This window comes from Capsicum annuum, chromosome 7 (assembly GCF_002878395.1).
Source record: "Capsicum annuum cultivar UCD-10X-F1 chromosome 7, UCD10Xv1.1, whole genome shotgun sequence".
In the NCBI taxonomy this organism is placed as follows: domain Eukaryota; kingdom Viridiplantae; phylum Streptophyta; class Magnoliopsida; order Solanales; family Solanaceae; genus Capsicum; species Capsicum annuum.
The window spans coordinates 1,225,775-1,248,449 of record NC_061117.1 but is presented as its reverse complement, the minus strand read 5'-3'; the positions used below and the strand labels follow the sequence as shown (position 1 = coordinate 1,248,449).

At 35.6% G+C, this 22,675-nt stretch overlaps 2 protein-coding genes across 3 annotated transcripts; both read left to right on the top strand.

The window, feature by feature from the left end:
• The first annotated feature begins 540 nt into the window (after nt 1-540).
• On the top strand, nt 541-4,722 carry LOC107877529 (probable alpha,alpha-trehalose-phosphate synthase [UDP-forming] 11). 2 transcript variants are annotated; one of them, XM_016724194.2, is made up of 4 exons: nt 584-783; nt 1,741-3,653; nt 3,745-4,018; nt 4,105-4,722. In XM_016724194.2, exons 1-4 carry the CDS (start codon nt 781-783, stop codon nt 4,468-4,470), a joined length of 2,556 nt encoding a protein of 851 aa, XP_016579680.2. In that variant the 5' UTR covers nt 584-780; the 3' UTR covers nt 4,471-4,722. The 2 variants fall into 2 exon arrangements, with proteins under 2 accessions (XP_016579679.2, XP_016579680.2); XM_016724193.2 differs by having other exon boundaries at nt 541-3,653.
• An 8,586-nt stretch (nt 4,723-13,308) lies between these two features.
• Nucleotides 13,309-22,464, top strand: LOC107877528 (cyclic nucleotide-gated ion channel 17). Its single transcript, XM_016724192.2, has 7 exons — nt 13,309-13,462; nt 15,909-16,461; nt 17,806-18,015; nt 18,665-18,966; nt 20,196-20,307; nt 20,468-20,704; nt 21,423-22,464. Exons 1-7 carry the CDS (start codon nt 13,434-13,436, stop codon nt 22,146-22,148), a joined length of 2,169 nt encoding a protein of 722 aa, XP_016579678.1. The 5' UTR covers nt 13,309-13,433; the 3' UTR covers nt 22,149-22,464.
• The last annotated feature ends 211 nt before the right edge of the window (nt 22,465-22,675 follow it).

Sequence of the window (22,675 nt, the reverse complement as noted above, 5' to 3'; positions counted from 1 at the left end):
AGTTGTCAAACTGAAACAATTAAGAATAAATTAATTATTTTTTCCAACTTTATCCATATAATTAATTATTTCAGAATTAAGAGGCATATAAAAAGATTAAGATAAAATTATTAGTCAATTATACTTATAATTTATGTTTTCGTAACAGTTCTGTAAAATCTTATCCTGATAGCTAAAATAGATATGAAAGATCAATAAAATAAAATAAATAAATAAATATTTTATTAAAGTATATTGTATATGCATATTTTACGATTATCTAAAAAAACTGTTTTCGAAAGATCTGAACCATCAAACATAATAAAAATCAAATCTTGACCATAAAAAAAAATAAAAATAAAATCTTGGCATTGATTAGTATACCCCTACCCCACCCCCATTTTACCCCTACCCCCACTCTACCCCCACCCCCACGCCCACCCCACCAAATCTCAAACCTTCCAAAATCCCATTTACGTAGTAACCCATATTGGTGTAAAGTCGGTCCTGTTCCCTTTCGTTCTTATCCTCAATCACCACCACCTTCCTTGTATAGAGAAATATATATATATATATATATATATATACACATTATATATATATAAGACTTAATTAAGTTTTTATTTACTTTCCATATTTGTTCTTCCATGAAACTCTTATATACTAGTTCTTGTTTTTTCATCAAGTATAAACTTTTCATTTGTAACACCCATAGGTAAAAAAAAGGAAGCAAAAAAGAAAAAAAATTATTCTTCAAATTTTTTTTTGAATTTTCAAGAATCAAAGGAGTTTGCTCTAATTATGGTATAAAGTTCTAAACTTTTTTTATTATTAAAAAGTGTATTTTTGATATCCAAGTTCTTGTTTTTTTTTTTTTTTTTTTTTTTATTGTTGTTGTGTGTGTTTTTGGTGTTTGTGTGTGTGTTTGGGTCTGTTAAAACACGCTTTTGATTTCACCATTTGAATTTCAAGAATCAAATGAGTTTTGCTCTATTAATGGTATAAAGTTCCCAACTTTATTATTCAAAGAAGTGTTAATTATTCATATCCAAGTTCTTGTTTTTGCTGTGTGTGTGTGTGTTAATTATGTTGTTAAGATCTTGTTTTGTTTCATTCTTCTTAATCTTGTTGATGACTGTTCTGTCTCTGCTGACCTGGCTCTAATCCCAAAGTTGATGAATGTTCTTTACCCCTTTTGAGTTTTGATTTCACCATTTTTGAAATTCAAGAATCAATTGGAGTTTTGCTTTGTGTTTATTGCTGTTAATTATGGTGTATAGAAAGTGTTGATTTTTGATACCAAGGTAGTTGTTTTTGTGTTCTTTTTGGTGGTGGTAGTGTTTTTTTTTTTTTTTTTCTTGGTATCTGTCAAACACCCTTTTGAGTTCACCATTTGAATTTCAAGAATCATTGGTGTTCAACTTTATCAATTTAAAGTCTTGATTTTCATACCCAAGTTTTTGTTTTTGTGTTCTTTTTGGTGGGGTTGTCTGTGTTTTTGGTGTTTGTGTGTGTTTCTGTCAAGCACCCTTTTGAGTTCAGCATTTGAATTTCAAGAATCATTGGTGTTTGGTCTGTTTATTGTTCCTTATATGTTGTAAAAATCTCAACTTTTATCAATTTAAGTTCTTGATTTTCATACGCAAGTTGTTGTTTTTGTGTGTATTTTTTTTTGGTTTAGTCATTATGTTGTCAAGATCTTGTTTCAATCTGCTTAATCTTGATGACTGTTCTGTTGCTGATCGGGCTCGAATCCCAAAGTTGATGAATGTTCCAGGGATACTAACAGATTTTGATGGAGGAGAAGAGAAAGGAGGATTTGAAGTTGCTCTTGCTTCTTCACCTGGTGTGACGAATGGGAGTAGAAGGATCATTGTAGCAAATCAGTTACCAGTGAAAGCTTTTAAGGATGAAAAATGGTGTTTTGAATGGGATAAATTTGCTTTGGATACATTGATTTTGCAGCTTAAAGATGGTTTGCCATCAGATTTGGAGGTCATTTATGTAGGTTGTTTGAAAGCTGATATCGAATTGAATGATCAAGACGAAGTTGCGAACTTCTTGTGGGAGAAATTTAGGTGTGTTCCAACTTTCTTGTCATTAGATTTGATCAACAAGTATTACCATGGCTTTTGTAAGCATTATTTATGGCCTTTGTTTCATTACATGTTGCCTGTTACACCTAGTCATGGTGTAAGATTTGATAGGTCTAATTGGTTGGCATACGTATCGGCGAATAAAATTTTTGCTGATAAAGTTTATGAGGTGATTAATCCAGATGAAGATTATGTTTGGATTCAAGATTATCACCTCATGGTTTTGCCTACTATGTTGAGGAAAAAGTATAGTAGGATAAAAGTTGGTTTTTTCCTTCATAGTCCTTTCCCGTCGTCTGAAATTTATCGAACATTGCCTGTTAGGGATGAGATTTTGAGGGCTTTGTTGAATTGTGATCTTGTTGGTTTTCAGACTTTTGATTATGCTAGGCATTTCTTGTCATGTTGTAGTAGGATGTTGGGCTTGGATTATCGGTCCAAAAGGGGTTACATTGGTATTGACTATTTCGGTAGAACTGTGACTATTATGATCCTTCCTGTTGGTATTCACATGGGGCAGATCCAAAATGTTATGTCGTTGCCTGATACGGGGAAGAAAGCAAAGGAGTTGAAAGAGAAGTATGCGGGGAAGATCGTGATGTTAGGTATCGATGATATGGACATGTTTAAAGGGATTGGTTTAAAGTTTTTAGCAATGGGACAGCTTTTAGAGCAAAGCCCGGCGTTGAGGGGAAGGATCGTATTGGTTCAGATTACGAACCCCCCAAGAAGTAGAGGGAATGATATCAAAGAGGTTGAAGAAGAGGTTAAGAAGATCGCTACTGAGATCAATAGGAAATATGGGGAACCGGGGTATGAACCTATTGTTTGTATTAACGGTCCGGTTTCTACGCAGGAGAAGATTGCACACTATGCGATTTCCGAGTGTGTTGTTGTTAATGCCGTTAGAGATGGAATGAATTTGGTTCCTTATGAGTATACGGTTTCCAGGCAGAGCAGCAGTAATTTGGATAAGGCCTTGGGTCTAGGTGATGGACAACGACGAAAGAGTATGATTGTTGTTTCCGAGTTCATCGGCTGCTCTCCGTCGCTTAGTGGTGCCATCAGGGTCAATCCGTGGGACGTTGAGAGTGTAGCCAATGGTATGTTTTCGGGATCCATGATGAATGAGTTGGAGAAAGAATTGCGTCATGAGAAACACTACAAATATGTTTCTTCTCATGACGTTGCATATTGGGCGAGGAGTTTCGATCAAGACCTCAAGAGAGCTTGTGGAGAGCATTATGGCAAGAGATGTTGGGGCATTGGCCTTGGTCTTGGTTTCAGGGTCGTTGCCCTCGGTCCGAATTTCAGGAAGCTTTCGGTAGCACATATTGTCTCTTCTTATAAATTGACAAAAAGCAGACTTATCCTACTCGACTATGACGGTACTATGTTGCCAGAGGATAAGCTCGACAAAGCCCCAAGTGAGGAAGTCATCTCAATTCTGAATGGTTTGTGCAGTGATCCAAAGAATATCGTGTTTATTGTGAGCGGCAGAGGAAAGGATACGCTCAGCAAGTGGTTCTCTCCGTGTCCGAAACTTGGCTTGTCAGCGGAGCATGGTTATTTCACTAGGTAACAACTTGACCTTTTATAATTCAAGATTAGATTTTTATCTTTGTGCTGCTGCTATAATCACTTTTCAATTGCTTTGTGTCTCGTTAAGGTGGAGTAAGGATTCCGATTGGGAATCTCGTCCTGTACCTGCAGACCTCGATTGGAAAAAAGTGGTTTTGCCTATTATGGAGAAATACACTGAGGCAACAGATGGTTCGTCGATAGAGCAGAAGGAAAGTGCACTAGTGTGGCATCATCTTGAAGCTGACCCTGACTTTGGTATTTGGCAGGCTAAAGAGCTAGTTGATCACCTCGAGAGCGTCCTTGCTAACGAGCCTGTTGTCGTTAAACGAGGCCAGCACATTGTTGAAGTGAAACCACAGGTATGAAAAATCACACACCCTTGCTACAATAATCCGTCAATTACATGCAAAATCATCATATACGCGTATACAAATCTATTCTGCAGGATGTAAGCAAAGGTCTAGTCTTTCAAAGCCTCTTGGCCTCGATGCAAAGCAAAGGGAAGTCCCCCGATTTCGTTTTGTGTGTAGGTGATGACAGATCGGATGAAGACATGTTCGAGAGCATTGCAAGTTCTTTAGACAACAAATCTCTGTCTGACCACACAGAAGTCTTTGCCTGCACCGTCGGCCAGAAGCCGAGTATGGCTAAGTACTATCTGGATGATCCATCTGAAGTCATAAAAATGCTTCAAGGCCTTTCAACAGCTAGTGCAGCAATGCAGCTACCACCTAAGTCGCCGGTCCATCAAGCCGCCGCCGCCTCCGTTGACGATCACTCCATAGATAAGAGTCCTACATCCTTTGTATAGAAAAAAACATCATAGAATTCAGAGGTCATATGCAAAGAAACAGTTGAAAGAAACATAGTTTTAATAGTTTTTCAGCAAATTTCCATTTTCACAGCCAGCCCATTAGGGAGTTGAAGGTTTAGTACATTTGTTGGTTCATAGTTACTCTTATGACTTGTCTAGGGCAGGTTGTATACAGTGTAGTTACTGGATTCTCAAGGTGATAGTACTACATTTTTTTGGGTAAAAATTATAAATGGCTCATTTGAACCTTTTTGGTTGGTTCCATTCATCTTAAAAATTTTCATGTTCCACAGAGACTTAAGTTGCTCGGACTCTTCACTTTTGATGCCGCGCCCGTGTCGGATTCTTCAAAAATTTGCTACTTTTGGAGAATTCGACGTGCACCCACTGACATTTTTGAAGAGTCCGAGCAACATAGCACATTACTAATGCATCAATGGTATAGTACTTGCACCCCAAGAGTGTAGTGGTTCTTTTATGTTGCCTTTGGAACTAATGTTGTTGGAAGTATACAACATTAATGCTTGGTTATGGCTATTGAGGAACATTGCTAAGTTTAAGGTTTTCTTTTTGTTGAGATCGATATTGATGGTACTGACGATCTTCTATTTGATGAGATCGATATTTGATATTGACAGAAGGGAAGCCTTGGAGTAACCGGTAAAGTTGTCATGTGATCAGGAGGTCACGAGTTCAAGTTTTGGAAACAGCTTCGAGCAGAAATGTAAGTTAAAGACTAGTTTTGGAAACAGCTTCGAGCAGAAATGTAAGTTAAGACTGCATACAATACTCTTGCGGTGGGATCCTTCCTCGAACCCTGCACATACTGCATCGGGTTGCCCTCTTGATATTTGATAGTGACGATCTTGATGCTAGTGATGATATCTCTTTTGCTTGCTCGAATCCTGTCGATCAAGCAGCAACGATAGTTGGCCGGCCATAGTGATCGCAATGCTACAACCGTGCCAAGTGGAAGAGTCGTCTCTCAACTAATAATCAAGCTCAAGCTTGAATCGCGTTGAGCTTGGATAGAGTTGGGGTGTAGTGATTTGACAGGGTTGAGTGGAAGGGTCATCGCTCAACGGATATCATGTAGTGAGCTTAAACTAACCTTAAACAAGTTAGGGGTAGAACTAGCAAGCATTTTACGAGTTCAGACGATTTCAGTGACTTTAACTCAGATCATATATATAATTAGTATTAGTAGAGAAATCTATAATATTCAAGTCATGAATTTGTCTAGCTACAAAAAAGTTTTGGGACATACATAATTGCAAGAAGTCCATAATTAATTAATTAGATCCACAAATGCTTTATCCATTTCTTGGAAACAACTCAAAAAATGGGGAATACTAAACGCATATATCCTAATAGATAAAATTAGTACTATTCCAAGAATGTTCCCAAGATTTTGCTGCTTCTTGTGAACCTCTTTTGGATGTTTTATCTCAATTTTTAACACTTGTATTTTTGTACCATTTCAATATTATATTGCCATTTATTAATTAGCTTTAACATAGGTTCGAGTCGTGAAATCAGTCACTAATACTCTTTGTCTACATCAAACTTTTTCGGATAAGTGGCGCAATTAAAATCTTCATTGAGGGGTTAAGAAGTAAATATACGAACTAGTCGAAGGGGGTTCAACATCTACTATTTATGCATAAAAAATATTTTCAATCATGTAAAACTAGTATAAAAACAGTATAATTTTTCGTTGAAGGGGGACCCCCTGGAGCACATGTAGCTCTGCCCTTGCTTCGGGTATGGCCCTACCCTAAACCCTGCTAACGTGAGATAGCTGTGAAATCAGTCACTAATATTTGTTGCCTACATCATACCTCTTTGGAAATGGCCTTTCCCTAAACCCTGATAACGTGGGATAGCCGTGAAATCAGTCACTAATACTTGTTGTCTACCTCACACCTCTTCGAGTATGATTCTTTCCTAAGCCCTGCTAGCGTGGAATAATCGTAAAATCAGTCACTAATACTTGTTGCTTACATCACACCTCTTTGAATATGGCCCTTCTCTAAGCCCTGCTAATGTGGGATAGCCGTGAAATCAATCACTAATACTACTTGTCCATATCACCCCGTATGACCCTTCCCTAAACCTTGCTAACGTGGAATAGCCGTGAAATCAGCCACTAATACGTATCGTCTACATCACACCTCTTCAAACATGACCCTTCCCTAAACCCTACTAACGTGGGATGGCCGTGAAATCAGCCACCGTGAAATCAGCCACTAATACGTATCGTCTACATCACACCTCTTCAAACATGACCCTCCCCTAAAACCTACTAACGTGGGATGGCCGTGAAATCAGTCACTAATACTTGCTGCCTACATCACACCTCTTCGAATATGGCCCTTCTTTAAACCCTGCTAACGTGTGATATATAGCTGTAAAATCGGTCACTAATACTTGTTATCTACATCATACCTCTTCGGATACGACTCTTTCTTAAACTTTGCTAATGTGAAATGCTTTGTGCTCGAATTGCCCCCTTGTTTATCTAGATATAAACAAAAAAATGAAGGTGGTTGTTGTATTTTTGTATCAATTCAATGGAAACGTAAAGTTAAAAATAGTTTGGTCTTGGCATGCTTATTTGCTAGTCATTTCTTATCTCTTTTGTTAATATAATATACTATATAGTTTATGCATAACATGCCAAAGACTTGATATAATGAAGAAAAGTTCATATTTATCTATAGATTTTTTTTAAAATATTTATTTGGTTGGAAGATAAGTGCCTAATTAATCTCTTGGTCTTGTTTGTTGTCCCAATTCACAAATTTTTACTTTATTTCTATTTAAATCCGTGTCACTTTATGCTTCTCGAGATTCAAATTATATAAACTTCAAAATACTTATTACTTCCTTAATATGTGGAGTACTTTTATTTTCAGTTCTTCGATATTCAAAAATTAATTATTATTTTTTGTAAAATTTTGTATCCGATCAAATACTATCACATAAAATAATATAGGAAGGAAAGAGTTAGGAAACCACTTCTAAAATTTGTAATGATAGGACAATACTTCTTGACAAGATAAAGGAACTATCCAAATAAGTTGATAGTACGAAAGGATAAATATTGATTTCTTAATGAATTTAATAATCAATCAAATGCGAGATCAAAAATTTCGCTAAGGGTGTTCGAAATTATATATAGTATATTGAATTTATATATTTTGTATAATTCTTATATACATAATATAATTTTTCAATGAAGAATATCAATTAATTACCTTAAACTATATGTGGCTACGCAATCGTAAATAATGTGATAGGAACACACACAAAAAAAAAGATAAAATAAATTATAAATCTTGTGTTATAATTTATACTTCGTAACTGTCATGGAAATTAATGTTTATAATTGTTTGGTTTGGAAGATAAGTATCCAATATTTTTTTATACTATCTTTTGGTACTTGTTTGTTAAATTTTTTATTCTTTTAATTGTAATGTGATAAAGATTAAAAAAATATTATAAGTACAGAATACAAACTTATGATATGTCAATTTGCAAAAGATGATAAGATAAAGAACTATTCTAATAGTAATAATTATTAGAATTATGCTCCTAACTTTCTTATCATTGGAAAGATTGTTTAAATAACAACACTTAATGTGAATTTTTGAGAAATATTATTCATTGAAAAATTCTATTATATTTAGTTCATTCGAATCTTTTTGTAAAAAAGGACATTATATATATAAAAGAATATTTTTTTTATTGTATGTATTGAGGACAATAGTGAACTCTCTTGATGAAAATCTGGCGTCCGTTACTGATTGATAGTGATGAAAAACATTATTGTAAAATTCCATTTGTAAGTGATACTTTCATTTTTAGAATAAATGTACAATCAATGAAAAGGGGTGAAAAAAGATCTAAGATGAAAAGTCTAACCTCTACAAATTAATTTTGACAGAGTAATAAAGGCTTATCCAAATAATAACTAATGATTAAATTCCATTGATTCATAATTGTTTCATAATTATTGAAGAATTCTATCATAAATGTCCTCTCAAATTTGGATAAATTAATTCTTGATCTTTTTTATATTCCTTTTTTTTTTTTTTTGTTATTTATGTGCTCCTAGCACAATCGTACTACTAAATAAACGTGAATTTTCGATAAAAATTTCCTTCAAATATTTATCAGAAACATTTTCGATGGAAAAATAGCACTTTAATTTGAGCTATGCGCTTCTCATCAATGATTCAACGCATACTGCACACATGCGACGAATAAAATAACCGCTATCATTTTAATTAGAATATAAGAATGAAGGTCGATGACGCAGGAAGAGAATGTTATTTAGATATTGACGTATTATATATATCAAGTCTTAGTAGGTGATGAATAATGAAGATTTTGACAAAACTGAAATGGATGTAGCAGTAGCTCGTTGGAATCTTCAGTAACATAGATCTCATTCCGATACATAAAATCTTATGTATCAATAATACAAAAAAATATTCTGATACACAATTTTTGTCATTACATAAGAATAATGTATCGGGATGAGTGTGTCTTGAAATATGACAAAAATTATGTATCTAAATGAACATAAGACTTATGTATCGAAATGAGATGTGTGTTACTGATACAATAAGACTTAGGCATCGGAATGAGATTTGTATACTGATACATAAGAATTATGTATTGGGATGAGTGTCTCTTGTGTGAATTTGGGTGGATAGTGGTGTTTCACCGGTTGGCTAGTTGGAGCGACGGTTATGTGCTTTTCGACGAAGAGGAGGAGATTTTTTATTTTTGAGTATGGGATTCAGCCGAAACAGTGCCCGGCGGTGGAGGGTTTAACGAGTTAGAGCTCGTGGCAGTTTGGAGTTGTTGTGGTTGCTCCGCCGATGCAAGTTCGACGAGGATGGAGCTTGGATCGGTGTAGACTGAGGGAGTGTTCCGCTAGTGTGTGTTAACGGAGAAAAAAGGATGTATTTGGATGGAGTTGGAGTTGTGGGTAGTGATGTATCTGGTGATGATGTATCAACGTTAAGTGATGTATCCGAATGATTAAAATTCAGACTTTAAAGTAATTTTGATAAAAAATAGGATAATGAGTAATTAACACTTGGGGGTCGTTTGGTTGGGAAATTGTTATCCGGATTAGTTATCCCGGGATAACTTATCTCACCGTGTATATGGGATAAGTTATCTCATCACTAAGGGGAAAGTGGTGGGATAAGTGATCCCGGGTTGGATTAATCCCTCCAACCAAATAAGGTATTAAGTGGTCTTTTATTTTATTCTGAGATAACTTATCTCTTGAATTTTTTATACCTCAAACCAAACGATCCCAAAGTATTGAGATTTACGTAACTTTTATTTTTTTATGAACTTTGTCTATATCTTAAATAGTGGTCCAGCTGCTATCTCATCACTTGGGCCCAAGTCCAACTATCAGATGGGCTCCTTTGCTTGAAAGCCCAACTAGTAATGGGCTTTTATCTTTGACGTGAGACGAGTCTCTTAAGCATCTTTAGAAGTTCTTACGGTTTACTGTGTTATTCTGACTCTTTAAAATGTTCGAAAATGCGTGTTGAATTCTTCAAAAGTAAAATTTTTTTGAAGAAAACATGACATAAATACGACGTCGTAAGTGAAGCGTGCCCATAACTTAGACGGTTTGTATAATTACTCCTCGCATCCATCTTTCCTTGTTAGCTTTTTCATTTTAGAATGTTCTACCATACTTGTCCAGTTTATAAAATCAATAGGTAATTTATCTATTTTTATTTATTTTACATTTAGCATTAAGTAAGATTTATTATCTAACGTATTTTTTAAAGCATTAAATTTATTATATTCAAAAGATAATATAGTAAAGTTATTTTTATCATTTACTATTTTTTAATTCTTACGTCCATAGAAAAACGAACAAGTAAATATGAACGGGAAGGTACTTCTTTGCAACTTTTAAATTAAGATGCATGGTGCATGCAACAATTAGTTCAAAGGTCAAAAGTTTTTTTTTTTTTTTAGTTTTTCATTTGTTGTTCGGTACCTGCATTGGAACCCGACTAATTTGAATTCGTACCCGCCGGACAGGGCTAATTCCAATAAAATATCCTTTGGAAGTCGAGAGTATTTATTTATTAATAAAAAGAAAAAATAAATGATCTTGGTATTAATCATGTTAGTATGCCAAGATTTGTTCCATTATTCTTGTTTTTCAATATATATATGTTTGATTTTTATATTAAATATCAAAGTCAGCTTGAATCTGAATTCGTGCTAGAAAATTTTATATTTAATTAAGAATAAAAAAGTATTTAATAATTCATGACAATGCTCATGGGTGGTCATTGATTTTTTGCTTTATTTTCTACTTTTAGGTAGTGATAAATGTCAATTTCACGAAGCATCACCAAACAAATTAAAAAGAAAAAAACAAAATACTAAGCATCATTATTAAAAGATTATGGTAAGAATTATTAAATATTATGGTAAGATGATAAGTATCTTTTCGTTATTAATTATAAATCTCTGAGTTTGAACTTTAGTATAAAGAGTAAAATCGTCTTTGATAGAAAACACTTTACCATTTAAAGGATAACTTTTCGACTCGAATTCAGATTAGTCAAATCCTAAAATGAATCAAATAAAATGAATGACAGACATTCAGAGAGTTGTTGCAAAATTTACTAATTTATTTTTTGAACGATGAAGTATAATCTTTAAGTTTTTAGTCAACGTTTAAAAAGTACAAGAAAAATAGCGATACTTAAATGCAAAAATAATATTCGGACAAAAATGTCCTACTTGAAATAAGAAAAAAGTTATAAGGTTTGAACATCACGAATCATTTCTTGATTTCAAACTTATATATAAGTTTAAATGTTATAAGTTCTTCCTTGATTTTAAAACTTATCGAAGTTTTGAATTCGCCTCAGATAGCAGAAACAAGTTGAATATGACCGTCTTTGTAATCACAAGTCACAATCAAATGGTCTCTAATTTCATCAGGGGCGGACCTATAGCCAATTTTTTTTATACTCGAGCACTCATTAAATTCGACGCAGATTAGGTATCATTATATAAAAAGTGTATAAAATTTGGTATAAAATTTAGAAAAGCACCCAGCAAGCTAAGAAAATGGTTGGGTGTTTTAGTTTTCAGGCAGAACCTTAAAGTTTAGGACGTCAATATATGTGTTCGAACCTTCCACACACCCACGACCCCTAAATTCTGAATTCGCGACTGACTCATATGACATAAAGAACATTGTGTATCAGTTGACATCCAATATTTTGTATTCGGTTTTTTGTAAAGAGTCTAGCCTACATTGAAAGTCATAAGCTAAATTTTGCTTTATATCTTGCCTTATTTAATTGATATTTGTGGTCCGATCTTTCTTCGAACCCCGCAAATAATGAAAGTTTTAGTATATTGAACTACCTATCTTGCCTCGTTTTGAAATAACATATATTCCCATGGTATACTTCTTAAAGTATGAGAACAACAACGTATCTGGTATAATTCCACATAGTGGGGTCTTAGAGGTAAAACAATAGATTTTCGACTCAAATAAAAAATAGTCTAAAGCGATTCCGAAAAAGAAGTAATAGAAATACAAGAAATTAACAACAAATAGTAGCAAAATAAACAAATAGTAAAAGAACAATAACTATACTAAAATAATATGATAATTAAAGTACAAAATTACAAATAATAAGTATAAATTCACTTAATTCATAACTTATCCTTCTGTAGATAATTCATAACTATTTATAGTATTTTTCATGCAGTTATCAAAAATCTAAACTTATCTAATTAATGTTATTCAATATAACTTTAAAAATTAATCAAATCGACTCTTGTTAAGCAAACGTGATAAGTAAAAGAAAACGGTTAGAGTAATAGTAGCTTTATAAAATAATACAATCTACTTCGACCAAATTTTCAGTTACAATTTACAAAATTAAAAAAAGAAATCCCAATTTTTTTGCGTTTTTATAATAAAGCAGAAAATATCTAGAAGGCATGACTTTTTCTTCTTCTTTTTCTACTATTTTTTCTTTTCATTATGGAGAAAATTAAGAATAATTTTTTTTTTGATAGATCCACTAGCAGCCATGCCTCCAATAGGATAATTTCTTTTTAAAAAAAACATAAATTCTAATGGGACCCACAAATGAATATGACTTCACATGGAAAAAACATCTTTTTTTTTAAAAATAAATAAATAAATAAATGCAACTTCATCTTTTAATTATTTTTTATTAGTATTATAGTCCTGTTGTGGTCAACATTTCTTGACTAATTGAATCTGGCCCCTTAATTAACTCCATAATTTAATACTTAATTATTACTTAAAATTAATTACTTTCTCCATTCACTTTTACTTTTCTAATATTTCAAAAAATGAATTTTCATTTTTAGTCCTTCTTACTACTTTTAACATATTCTCATGTTACCAAAGCCTTAATTATTTATTTTTAAATTATTTTTAAGATTTTATTATTTAATTAATAGAGGTAGAATATTAAAATAGTCACGTTTAAATATGATAAGTAAAAATAAACGTGAGTATTCTGAAATCTTAATGTCAAATATAAATATGATAAATAAAATTAAACAAAAAAATATATATGTTAAGTACAAATATAACAAGTAAAACTGAAAAGCGTACTTTGAAATATTCCAAATCTAAATAAAACCACTGACACAACCATTCAATCTTTAACCCTGAGACACAACTATAAAACATACTTTCAAGAATGTTTTTTTTTTTTGAAAAAATTATTTAATTGGTTAAGGGTATTTTGGGTATTTTATGTCTAGTTCACTGTTCCCTTCTGTCCACTTTTTCCTACAAGTCTTGTGTAGTGTTCACACATTAGAAGAAAATAAATGAAAAGAGTAAAGGGGGTTTAAGAAAACCCAATTCTTGAATTTTTATTTTTTTTTGACTTGGAATGGAGCTTAAGAAGGAGAGGCTTGTAAGGTATATAATATTTTTGTTTTGTGTTTTTAATTTTTATGTTTGTTTTTGGTTTAGTTTGTGTGATTTGATGAATTGTTGTGTAGTAATATGAAGAAGAAAAAGTGAAAAAAAAAAGATTTGTTTTTTGTGGTTTAGTGGTGAGATTAGAGCTTTGGGTGTTTAAAGATTGGATTTTTATTTGGTTCTTTATTGTTCTTGGTGTTAGATATTGATATATTGTGTTTTTCCATAATATGAGTTGGAACATATGTTGTGTTGTACAATTTTGTGTTTTGATTTTTTTTTTCAATGAAAGATTATTTAGTTAGCTTAGTGAGGTTCTATTGAAGCGCGGACAAATTTTCTAGTTTTATCATAAGCTGGGGTTGTACAATTTTGTGTTTTGATTTTTTTACTAGAAGATCATGTAGTTAGCTCAATGAGGTTTTTTCGAAGCGCGGGCAAGTTTACTAGTTGAATTGTACAAATTTGTGTTTTGATTTGCTCACTAGAAGATTATTTAGTTAGCTTAGTGAGGTTCTATTGAAGCGCGGACAAATTTACTAGTTTTATCATAAGCTGGGGTTGTACAATTTTGTGTTTTGATTTTTTTACTAGAAGATCATTTAGTTAGCTCAATGAAGTTTTCTCGAAGCGCAGGCAAATTTATTAGTTTAATTGTATAATTTTGTGTTTTGATTTGTTTACTGGAAGATGCGAGAAGTGAGGTTGCGTTGGTTCGGGAGAAGGTGGGAGTGGCTTTGGTAGAGGACAAGATGTGAAAAGTGAGGTTGCGTTGGTCCGGGCATGTGATGAGAGGGACGCGGATGCTCCAGTTCGGAGGTGTGAGAGGCTGACTATGGATAGTTTTAGGCAGGGTAGAGGTAGGTCGAAGAAATATTGGAGGGAAGTGATTAGGCAGGACATGAGGCAGTTACAACTTACGACAGAAGATATGACCCTTGATAGGAAGATGTGGACGACGCGGATTAGGGTAGAGGGCTATTAGGTGGGAGTACGTTCGTAATAGTAGGAAAGAGTGCTCTGTTTGTATTGGTGCTTGTAGTATCTTGTAGTCTCTTGTTCTCAGTGTTTCTATGATTTTCTATTGCAAGTTTATAATATTACTTCGTGGGTGTCTTGTTTTCTTTAATATCTAGCGGTGTGCGACCCCTTGTTTGTTGTTTGCTTTTATGTTTTGTTATATTTGTTATCTATCCTGAGCCGGGGGTCTATCAGAAACAGCCGCTCTACTTCATCTGAGGTAGCGGTATGGACTGCGTGCACTCTACCCTCCCCAGATACCACTTTGTGGGAATACACTGGGTGGGTAAGTTGTTGTTGTTGTTGTATTTGTTTACTGGAAGTTCAGTTAGTTAGTACAATGAGGCTTTCTTGACTATAAAAAGCGCGGGCGAATTTACTAGTTTTATCATAATCAAGGACTTTCGTGTTTAGCTCATAGTTGATTTATGCATTCTTAGAGAACAGGGTAGTTTTTCTGTGATATATATTGCTGAGAGAACATTGGGTGTTTAAAGATTGGATTGTTTTGGTTCAATGCGGTTTTCTCGAAGTGCGGGCAAATTTACTAGCTTTATCATAAGCTGGATTGTACAATTTTGTGTTTTGATTTCTTTACCGGAAGATCATTCAGTTAGTTCAATGAGGTTTTCTCGAAGCGTGGGCAAATTTCCTAGTTTTATCTTAAGCTGGATTGTACAATTTTGTGCTTTGATTTCTTTACCGGAAGAACATTTTTGTTAGTTCAACGAGGTTTTCTCGAAGCGCGGGCGAATTTACTAGTTTTATTGTAAGCTGGATTGTATAATTTTGTGTTTTGATTTCTTTACCGGAAGAACATTTTTGTTAGTTCAATGAGGTTTTCTCGAAGCGCGGGCAAATTTACTAGTTTTATTGTAAGCTGGATTGTATAATTTTGTGTTTTGATTTCTTTACCGGAAGATCATTTAGTTCGTCCAATGAGGTTGGAAATTTCCTAGTTTTATCATAATCAAGGACTTTCTTGTTCTTCGGTATCATCAGTGTTTTTTGTGTTTCGAATATCAGATTATTTCGTTTTTCATACTGTTCATTCCTACGTATGTTGTGTACTGCTCTTCATTTCACATTATCTCATCGTTATTACTGCTCTTATTTCTGTATCCCCCTTTTCAAACTGCTAGGATCTAAGTTGCTCGGACTCTCCAAAAAATTTGCCGCACCTGTGTCGGATCCTTCAAAAATACTCTATATTTGGAAGATCTGACACTCACCCATCAACATGTTTGAAGAGTCCGAGCACCATAGGCTAGGATAGGCTTTATTTCAAGCCGAGGGTCTATCGGAGACGACCTCTCTATCCCTATGAGGTAGGGGTAAGGTCTACGTGAGATTACACTGGTTATGTTGTTATTATAAGGACTTTCTTGTTAAGCTCATAGTTGATTTATGCATTTTTTTTTAGGTTCTACTCCGGTGAAAAGCAACAAGTTAGTTTTTTGGGAGGAAAAGCAGACGGTTCGAACGTTGAGAAATCATCTTCTGGCTATAAATTGTCGTTTCCATTATTCAACTCCGATGGCGGATACAAACTCACAGATACTCTTAAGTTTGGGAGATCTAAGGTGTATCCTGACGATCACGAGTCTTGGAGAGAGCGAATTTTTGATCCGGGAAGTGACCTAGTAATCCAATGGAATCGAATTTTTATTATATCATGCTTGGTGGCGCTGTTTGTTGACCCATTGTATTTCTATTTGCCCATCATACAAGGAACTAAAGAGTCGAGTTGTGTGAAAACGGATTTGAATTTGCGAATCATCGTCACCATTTTCCGAACTATAGCAGATTTTTTCTATCTATTACATGTGTTCATTAAGTTCCGGACTGCTTATATTGCCCCAAATACAAGGGTATTTGGGAAGGGTGAGCTCGTCATGGATCCCGGAAAGATTGCTCGAAGATATTTAAGATCGGACTTTTTCATCGATCTGATTGCAACTCTTCCTCTACCTCAGGTACGTTATTTCGCGAGAAGCATTTTTCCTTATAAACCATTTCACAAGCTTACATGCTTGCATAGAGTTTTTCGAGAATTTACCAATAGCAAATAATACGTACAAAAGGCTTTTTCCGTTGCTTAAAATTGATAATATTGCAATACTACATATCACTTCAAATCTAGTCTTTTATGAAAGAATGGAACACGTTGAAGTAGATTGTCATTTCATTCGACAAAAAGATTGAATCCGGATTCATTATTACGAGTTTTGTCAACTCAAAAAACCAACTAACTGATGTTCTCGTAAAAGTACGTTGAGGAGTATACATTTGTGGAAAGCTAGGAGTATACGTATATACATCCATCTTGAGGGGAGTGTTAGACTATGTTGTTCGAACTCTTCAAAAATGTCAACTGGTGCGTATTAGATTCTCCAAAAGTAGTGTATTTTTGGAGAATCCGACACGGGTTCGGCATCGAAAGTGAAAAGTCCTTTCAACTTAGGTATTAAATATGGTTAAAATATATACCGTGTAAATATTGAAAGACTATCATATTTGTGATTAGGAGATTTTGTGGGAATGTAATTATTGCCTTTTGATATCTAAGTCGACAGAAGTCCCGAGGTCGAATCACCGCCACCAAAAAGCAAAAGATATATCCGTGTACTTGACCAATGAAAAAGGAATCAGGCCGACATGTGAAGGAGCGTGTTGATTATTTAAAAGTATGCTCTCTTGAACAACTACAACTAGTTGTTACAAAGAGCATACTTTAAGTAATTAATTATAATGTATCGTATTACCTTTAAGTGGCTTTAAAATTCTTCATCGATAAGCAGTTTGTTTCTTCTGATTATACTATACGCTACGTGAGCATAACGGTAGCCTGATCTCTGACAAGTGTTAGCCTGATTTCGGACTTGTGATTGTGCCACTCAGTTCCAATTTCTTGTCTCTAACTATGTTTGCTTGGACACTTCAAAAATGTCAGCGGGTGCGTGGCAGATTCTCCAAAAGTAGAGTATATTGGGAGAATCCGACACGGGTGCGGCATCGAAAGTGAAGAGTCCGTGCAACTTAGGTTTCTAATTGGTGTTAGAGTATTTGAAGCATTACGTGTCAAGAACGCGACAACAAGTTCTTCTAGTCCGATCCCCAGACTGCAACAAGGTAAGGCTGTGTACAATAGACCCTTGTGGTCCGGCCCTTCCCCCGACCCGACGCATAGTGGGAGCTTTAGTGCACCGGGCTGCCCTTTTTTTCGTTCTTCTGGTCTCATCAGTCCTCGTTGCTTTTGAAATTTCACTACTTTTACCGTAATAGAGCAGCGTGTGATGAAAAAGTAATCTTTCTTGCAGATTGTTATCTGGTTTATTATTCCAGCGACGAGAAGCCATGCTAATCATAACAATAATGCTCTTGCGCTGATTGTCCTAATCCAATATGTTCCCAGACTGTATCTTATATTCCCGTTAAGTTCACAGATTATCAAAGCAACTGGAGTTGTCACAAAAACGGCTTGGGCTGGCGCTGCATATAATCTACTTCTCTACATGTTGGCAAGTCACGTATGTAGCTCCAACACCTTTATTTTCAAAATTTTCGTACGAGAAGTTGTATTATTTCTCCTGTAATTTCTGTTACTATGTGCTGTCGTTTGTGCTTCAATTATTTCAGTATTTTTTTGTAGTTACTGTTTTTATTTTTTCAGACTGCTTTGTCATGCTTTCTATAGTATTTTGCCATGATTTCTTAACTTCGGTTATTTCTTTTTTTGATATGCTTTTCGTTGAGCCCGAGGGTCTATTGGGAACAACCTTTCTACCTCCTAAGGTAGGGGTAAGGTTTGCGTACACACTAAACTCTATGTTTCTCGGACTCTTCAAAATTGTCATTGGGGTGTTTGTCGGATCCTTCAGAAGTAGTGCATTTTTGAAGGATCCGGCACTGGTGCGACAACGTTTTTGGAGAGTCTGAGCAACTTAGCTCTAAACTCCCTAGACCTCACTTGTGGGATTACGCTGGGTATGTTGTTGTTGTTTGTATGCTTTAAAAGTCTGGTTAATTGTGGTATTAACCCGTGAACGTCACAAAGTATTGGTTGAAAACGTCTGATGTTATGCACAGGGGTTGCGCTTCTCTTTCTTTTCATTTTTTTATTCATTTCTTAGAGTTGATATAACGACAGAGTATTTTTTTTTCTTTCTTTATCTTTAGGTTATAGGGGCAGCATGGTATTTGCTGTCGATCGATCGGTACACTTCTTGCTGGAAATCAATATGCCGAAATGAAGCCAGCTCTACGCAGTGTGTTCTTCGATACTTGGATTGTGATATGTTTGACGATGATGTTCGTAAGAGTTGGGCAAGTATCACCAAGGTATTTGAACGTTGCGATCCCGATGGACATAGTACTTTTAAATATGGAATATTTGAAAACGCAGTTGATAAGGATGTTGTCTCCTCAAGTTTTATAGCAAAGTACTTCTATTGCTTGTGGTGGGGCTTGCAACAACTGAGGTAATTTTCCTATGTGGTTGGATAAATGATGATGTCGTTTACATTTATAATGTTCTTATCTAGTGTTTTTGTCCGCACATTGTTTAATGGTAACCTATTTAGACATTTTCGATCTCGAAAGCGCATGGTAACAACCTCCCGCTAAATTTGAGCACCCCACCCAAGGGTGTGGCCTGGTGGTCGCTGACGTAGATTGAGAACCGTGAGGTCTCATGCTCGAATCCTAGCGGAGACAAAAACGCTTGGTGTTTTCTTGCCATTTGTCCAAGCATGCATGCACATAGTTACACGGTACAATACCCTGTTAAATTAATCGAGATGCCCAATGGCTTATCATATAGTACCTCTTAAGTAACTCAAGTTCAAATTAATCGAAATAGAATTAGTTTATTTGGATTTGGAGTTACTTTAACCTTGCAATGATAGCTCTTTAACAATCTATCCGGCTTTCCATTGTTCAGCCCGTCTTAATACATCTAGCTAACTCCAATATAATACAACAACATACTCAGTGTAATCCCACAAAGTGGGTTCTTCGGAGGGTCGAGCGTACGTACTCGTACCTTGGAGGTAGAGAGGTTGTTTCCAATCGAGAACTCCAGTATATTACTATTCAAAATTTTTAATTTTTCAATTATCAATGGGTCACCGTAGTTGTGAAAGGAGTACTAACTCGTTATGTGCTTGGTAATAACTTGTTTTTTGGCCCTGTGATTGACGTGCATCTCAACACCTAACGTGAATGGTACGAGTTCCAAATATCTAATTCGCACGATCTTTCACATGGAGTTTCTCGGGGTAATATGATCATTCTCGTCTTCCAAAGAACAGTGGTAGACGTTTACTTATTTTGCTTCGTTAAACAAGCTAGCACCTAAAAATGTTGATAGGAGCATATGTAGTCTGTAAATTGCTTTGTTTAAGCTGAGGGTCTATCGGAAACTACCTTTCTATCTCTACGAGGTTGGGATAAGGTTTGCGTACACTCTACCCTCTCCAGACCCCATTTGTGGGATTACGTTGGGTATTGTTGTTGTTGTGTTGTAGTCTATAAATCATGGTTTTGTCTTCTTTGACATGAAAATACACGATGAAGTTGTTGAAAAAAGTTCTGAAGGATGTAATTACATTGAGAGAGTGAATCTGCCGGTTCCTCTTCTAATCCAACTTTTAACGAGCCAGTTGATGGAAGATCCGAACTTCTAATCTTTCCTTTTCGTGTGTTACAGTTCGTATGGGCAGAATTTGGAAACGAGTACATTTATCGGGGAGACATCCTTTGCGATACTGATTGCAATTTTGGGACTGGTTTTGTTCGCACACCTTATTGGGAATATGCAGGTAAATCAAAACGCTCCGCTGCTATTCATTCTCCCTATGTATGATCTTGTTTTATTAACGGCATGATCTTGATCAACACTCGGGTGCACATTGCAAGTTGTACATAACGTCTTGTATCATTCTATTTGGATACTAACCCTTCATTTTTTCTTGCATGTAGACGTACTTGCAGTCTTTGACGGTGAGGCTCGAGGAATGGAGACTCAAGAGAAGAGATACTGAAGAGTGGATGCAACATCGACAACTTCCAGAAGATTTAAGAAAGCGTGTTAGACGTTTTGATCAATATAAATGGGTTGCTACTAGAGGCGTAGATGAAGAAACTATTTTGCATGGCCTGCCTACCGATCTTCGTCGTGACATCCAACGTCATCTTTGCCTGGACCTTGTTCGACGGGTATAACTTTCTTTCATCTGAAGTGATTCTTTCCCAAGTGTTGCTATATTCATCAACATGCCTGAAGTGATTCAGTTGCAATTATATAAGCATTTGTTATGGATGCATTCTTTGTCGTTAGACCCGTCAATACGGGTCGGCCCAGCCCATCCAGGCTTAGCCCACACGGGCTTTGAGTTTGACGGGTCAGGCCGGGCTGGCCCATCATTTTGATGGGCCAAAAAACGTCAAGCCCAAACCATTACTCTGTGGGCCGCGGGCATCATGGGCCAGCCCACTTTTTAAAAAATAATATTTTATAATTTATTATTAGAATGTTAATAATAAACTTAAATATTACCAGCCAATATTACATAGTGTTAATACTTGTTAATCAAGTTTCCAACACCGTCAAAAAATACTCTAATAGCGAAATTGAATAACTTTTGACATGATATCCTTTGAACCAAATAAAAATACTAATAAGCAATTTAAATAGTTGCATGTATTTGACTTACGAGCTAGCCCAACCCACATTGCTCAAGTCCCACGGGCCATAGGCTTATTCGGGTCAGGCTAAAAAGCCCTGTTCTTAAATGGGCTGCAAAAATTGAAGCCCAACTCCATCAAATTACAGGCCGGCCCAACGGGTCTGGCCCAAATTGATGGCTCTATTTGTTGTTGTCTATTCTTTCTTGCATGTTAAGCTCATCTTCACTTATTTGTTATATCTGTTTAGGTTCCATTTTTCTCCCAAATGGATGATCAATTACTTGATGCAATATGCGAACGTCTAGTCTCATCCTTAAGCACCGAAGGCACTTATATTGTCCGTGAAGGGGATCCAGTGACGGAAATGTTGTTTATCATCAGAGGTAGGCTCGAGAGTTCTACAACGAATGGTGGACGGACTGGTTTCTTCAATTCCATTACATTGAGGCCTGGTGATTTTTGCGGTGAGGAGCTACTCGCATGGGCTTTGCTTCCGAAATCAACGGTGAACTTACCTTCTTCGACCAGAACAGTCAGAGCGCTTGTTGAAGTGGAAGCATTCGCGTTAGGAGCTGAAGATCTCAAGTTTGTCGCCAACCAATTTAGACGCCTTCATAGCAAGAGGCTCCAGCACACATTCCGGTTCTACTCTCACCATTGGCGCACATGGGCAGCCTGTTTCATTCAGGCTGCATGGAGACGACATAAGCGGAGGACACTGGCAAAAGATCTTGCAGCACTAGAATCATTTTCTCTCGACGAGAGTGCAGTCGATGAAACTGAGCAAAACGAGGAGCAAGATCAAGGTAACGCTAGCTCAAATCCGTCTCCGAGGATATCACACCTCGGAGTGACGATATTAGCTTCGAGATTTGCTGCTAACACAAGAAGAGCTCAAAAGCTTAAAGATGTAAGATTGCCCAAGTTACAGAAACCGGAAGAGCCCGACTTTTCAGCTGAGCCAGATGACTAGTTTACGACCAATAGTTTCATTCAGACATCGCTACAATGGCCAACTCCGAGCTTGAGGTTTTCCGCAATACATTCTTACACTCAAGGATCATCGTTGTACATGCGGAACACGCCTTTCTAAGAGATAACCGCACTGTAAGAGGGTAAGTTTTTGGCACTTTTTGCCTTTGTTGTTAATGTAATTGTATTTATGACTAGTTTTCTTCAGTAGCAGGATGCTAATTTGGACTTATACAAACTCAATAACATCTTAAGTCATCTGTAAAAACTAAAATTTGCTAGTTCCATAGTACAAAGTAAATAAGTATTTTACCAAACTTTACAATGCTTACTGAGCTAAATATGTCCACTTTTTCCCTTTTAACTTGCCTTAAGAGTTGCTTGGAGGTAGTTAATTTGTTTCCAATTATTTGCTGCATGACTTCTTCACTACTATATATTTTTCTGTATGTGATATTTAGGCCGAGGGTTCATCGTAAACAACCTCTCTACCTTCACAAGGTATGGGTAAGGCTGCGTAAACAACAT

Coding starts and splice junctions, on each gene's coding strand:
- LOC107877528 (XM_016724192.2), top strand. CDS start 13,434: ATGGAGCTTAAGAAGGAGAGGCTTGTAAG. Junction 13,463..15,908: donor AAGAAGGAGAGGCTTGTAAG/GTATATAATATT, acceptor ATTTTTTTTTAG/GTTCTACTCCGGTGAAAAGC. Junction 18,967..20,195: donor TGGGGCTTGCAACAACTGAG/GTAATTTTCCTA, acceptor CGTGTGTTACAG/TTCGTATGGGCAGAATTTGG.
- LOC107877529 (XM_016724193.2), top strand. CDS start 1,666: ATGTTGTCAAGATCTTGTTTCAATCTGCTTAATCTTGATGACTGTTCT. Junction 3,654..3,744: donor GAGCATGGTTATTTCACTAG/GTAACAACTTGA, acceptor TGTCTCGTTAAG/GTGGAGTAAGGATTCCGATT. Junction 4,019..4,104: donor TTGTTGAAGTGAAACCACAG/GTATGAAAAATC, acceptor TCTATTCTGCAG/GATGTAAGCAAAGGTCTAGT.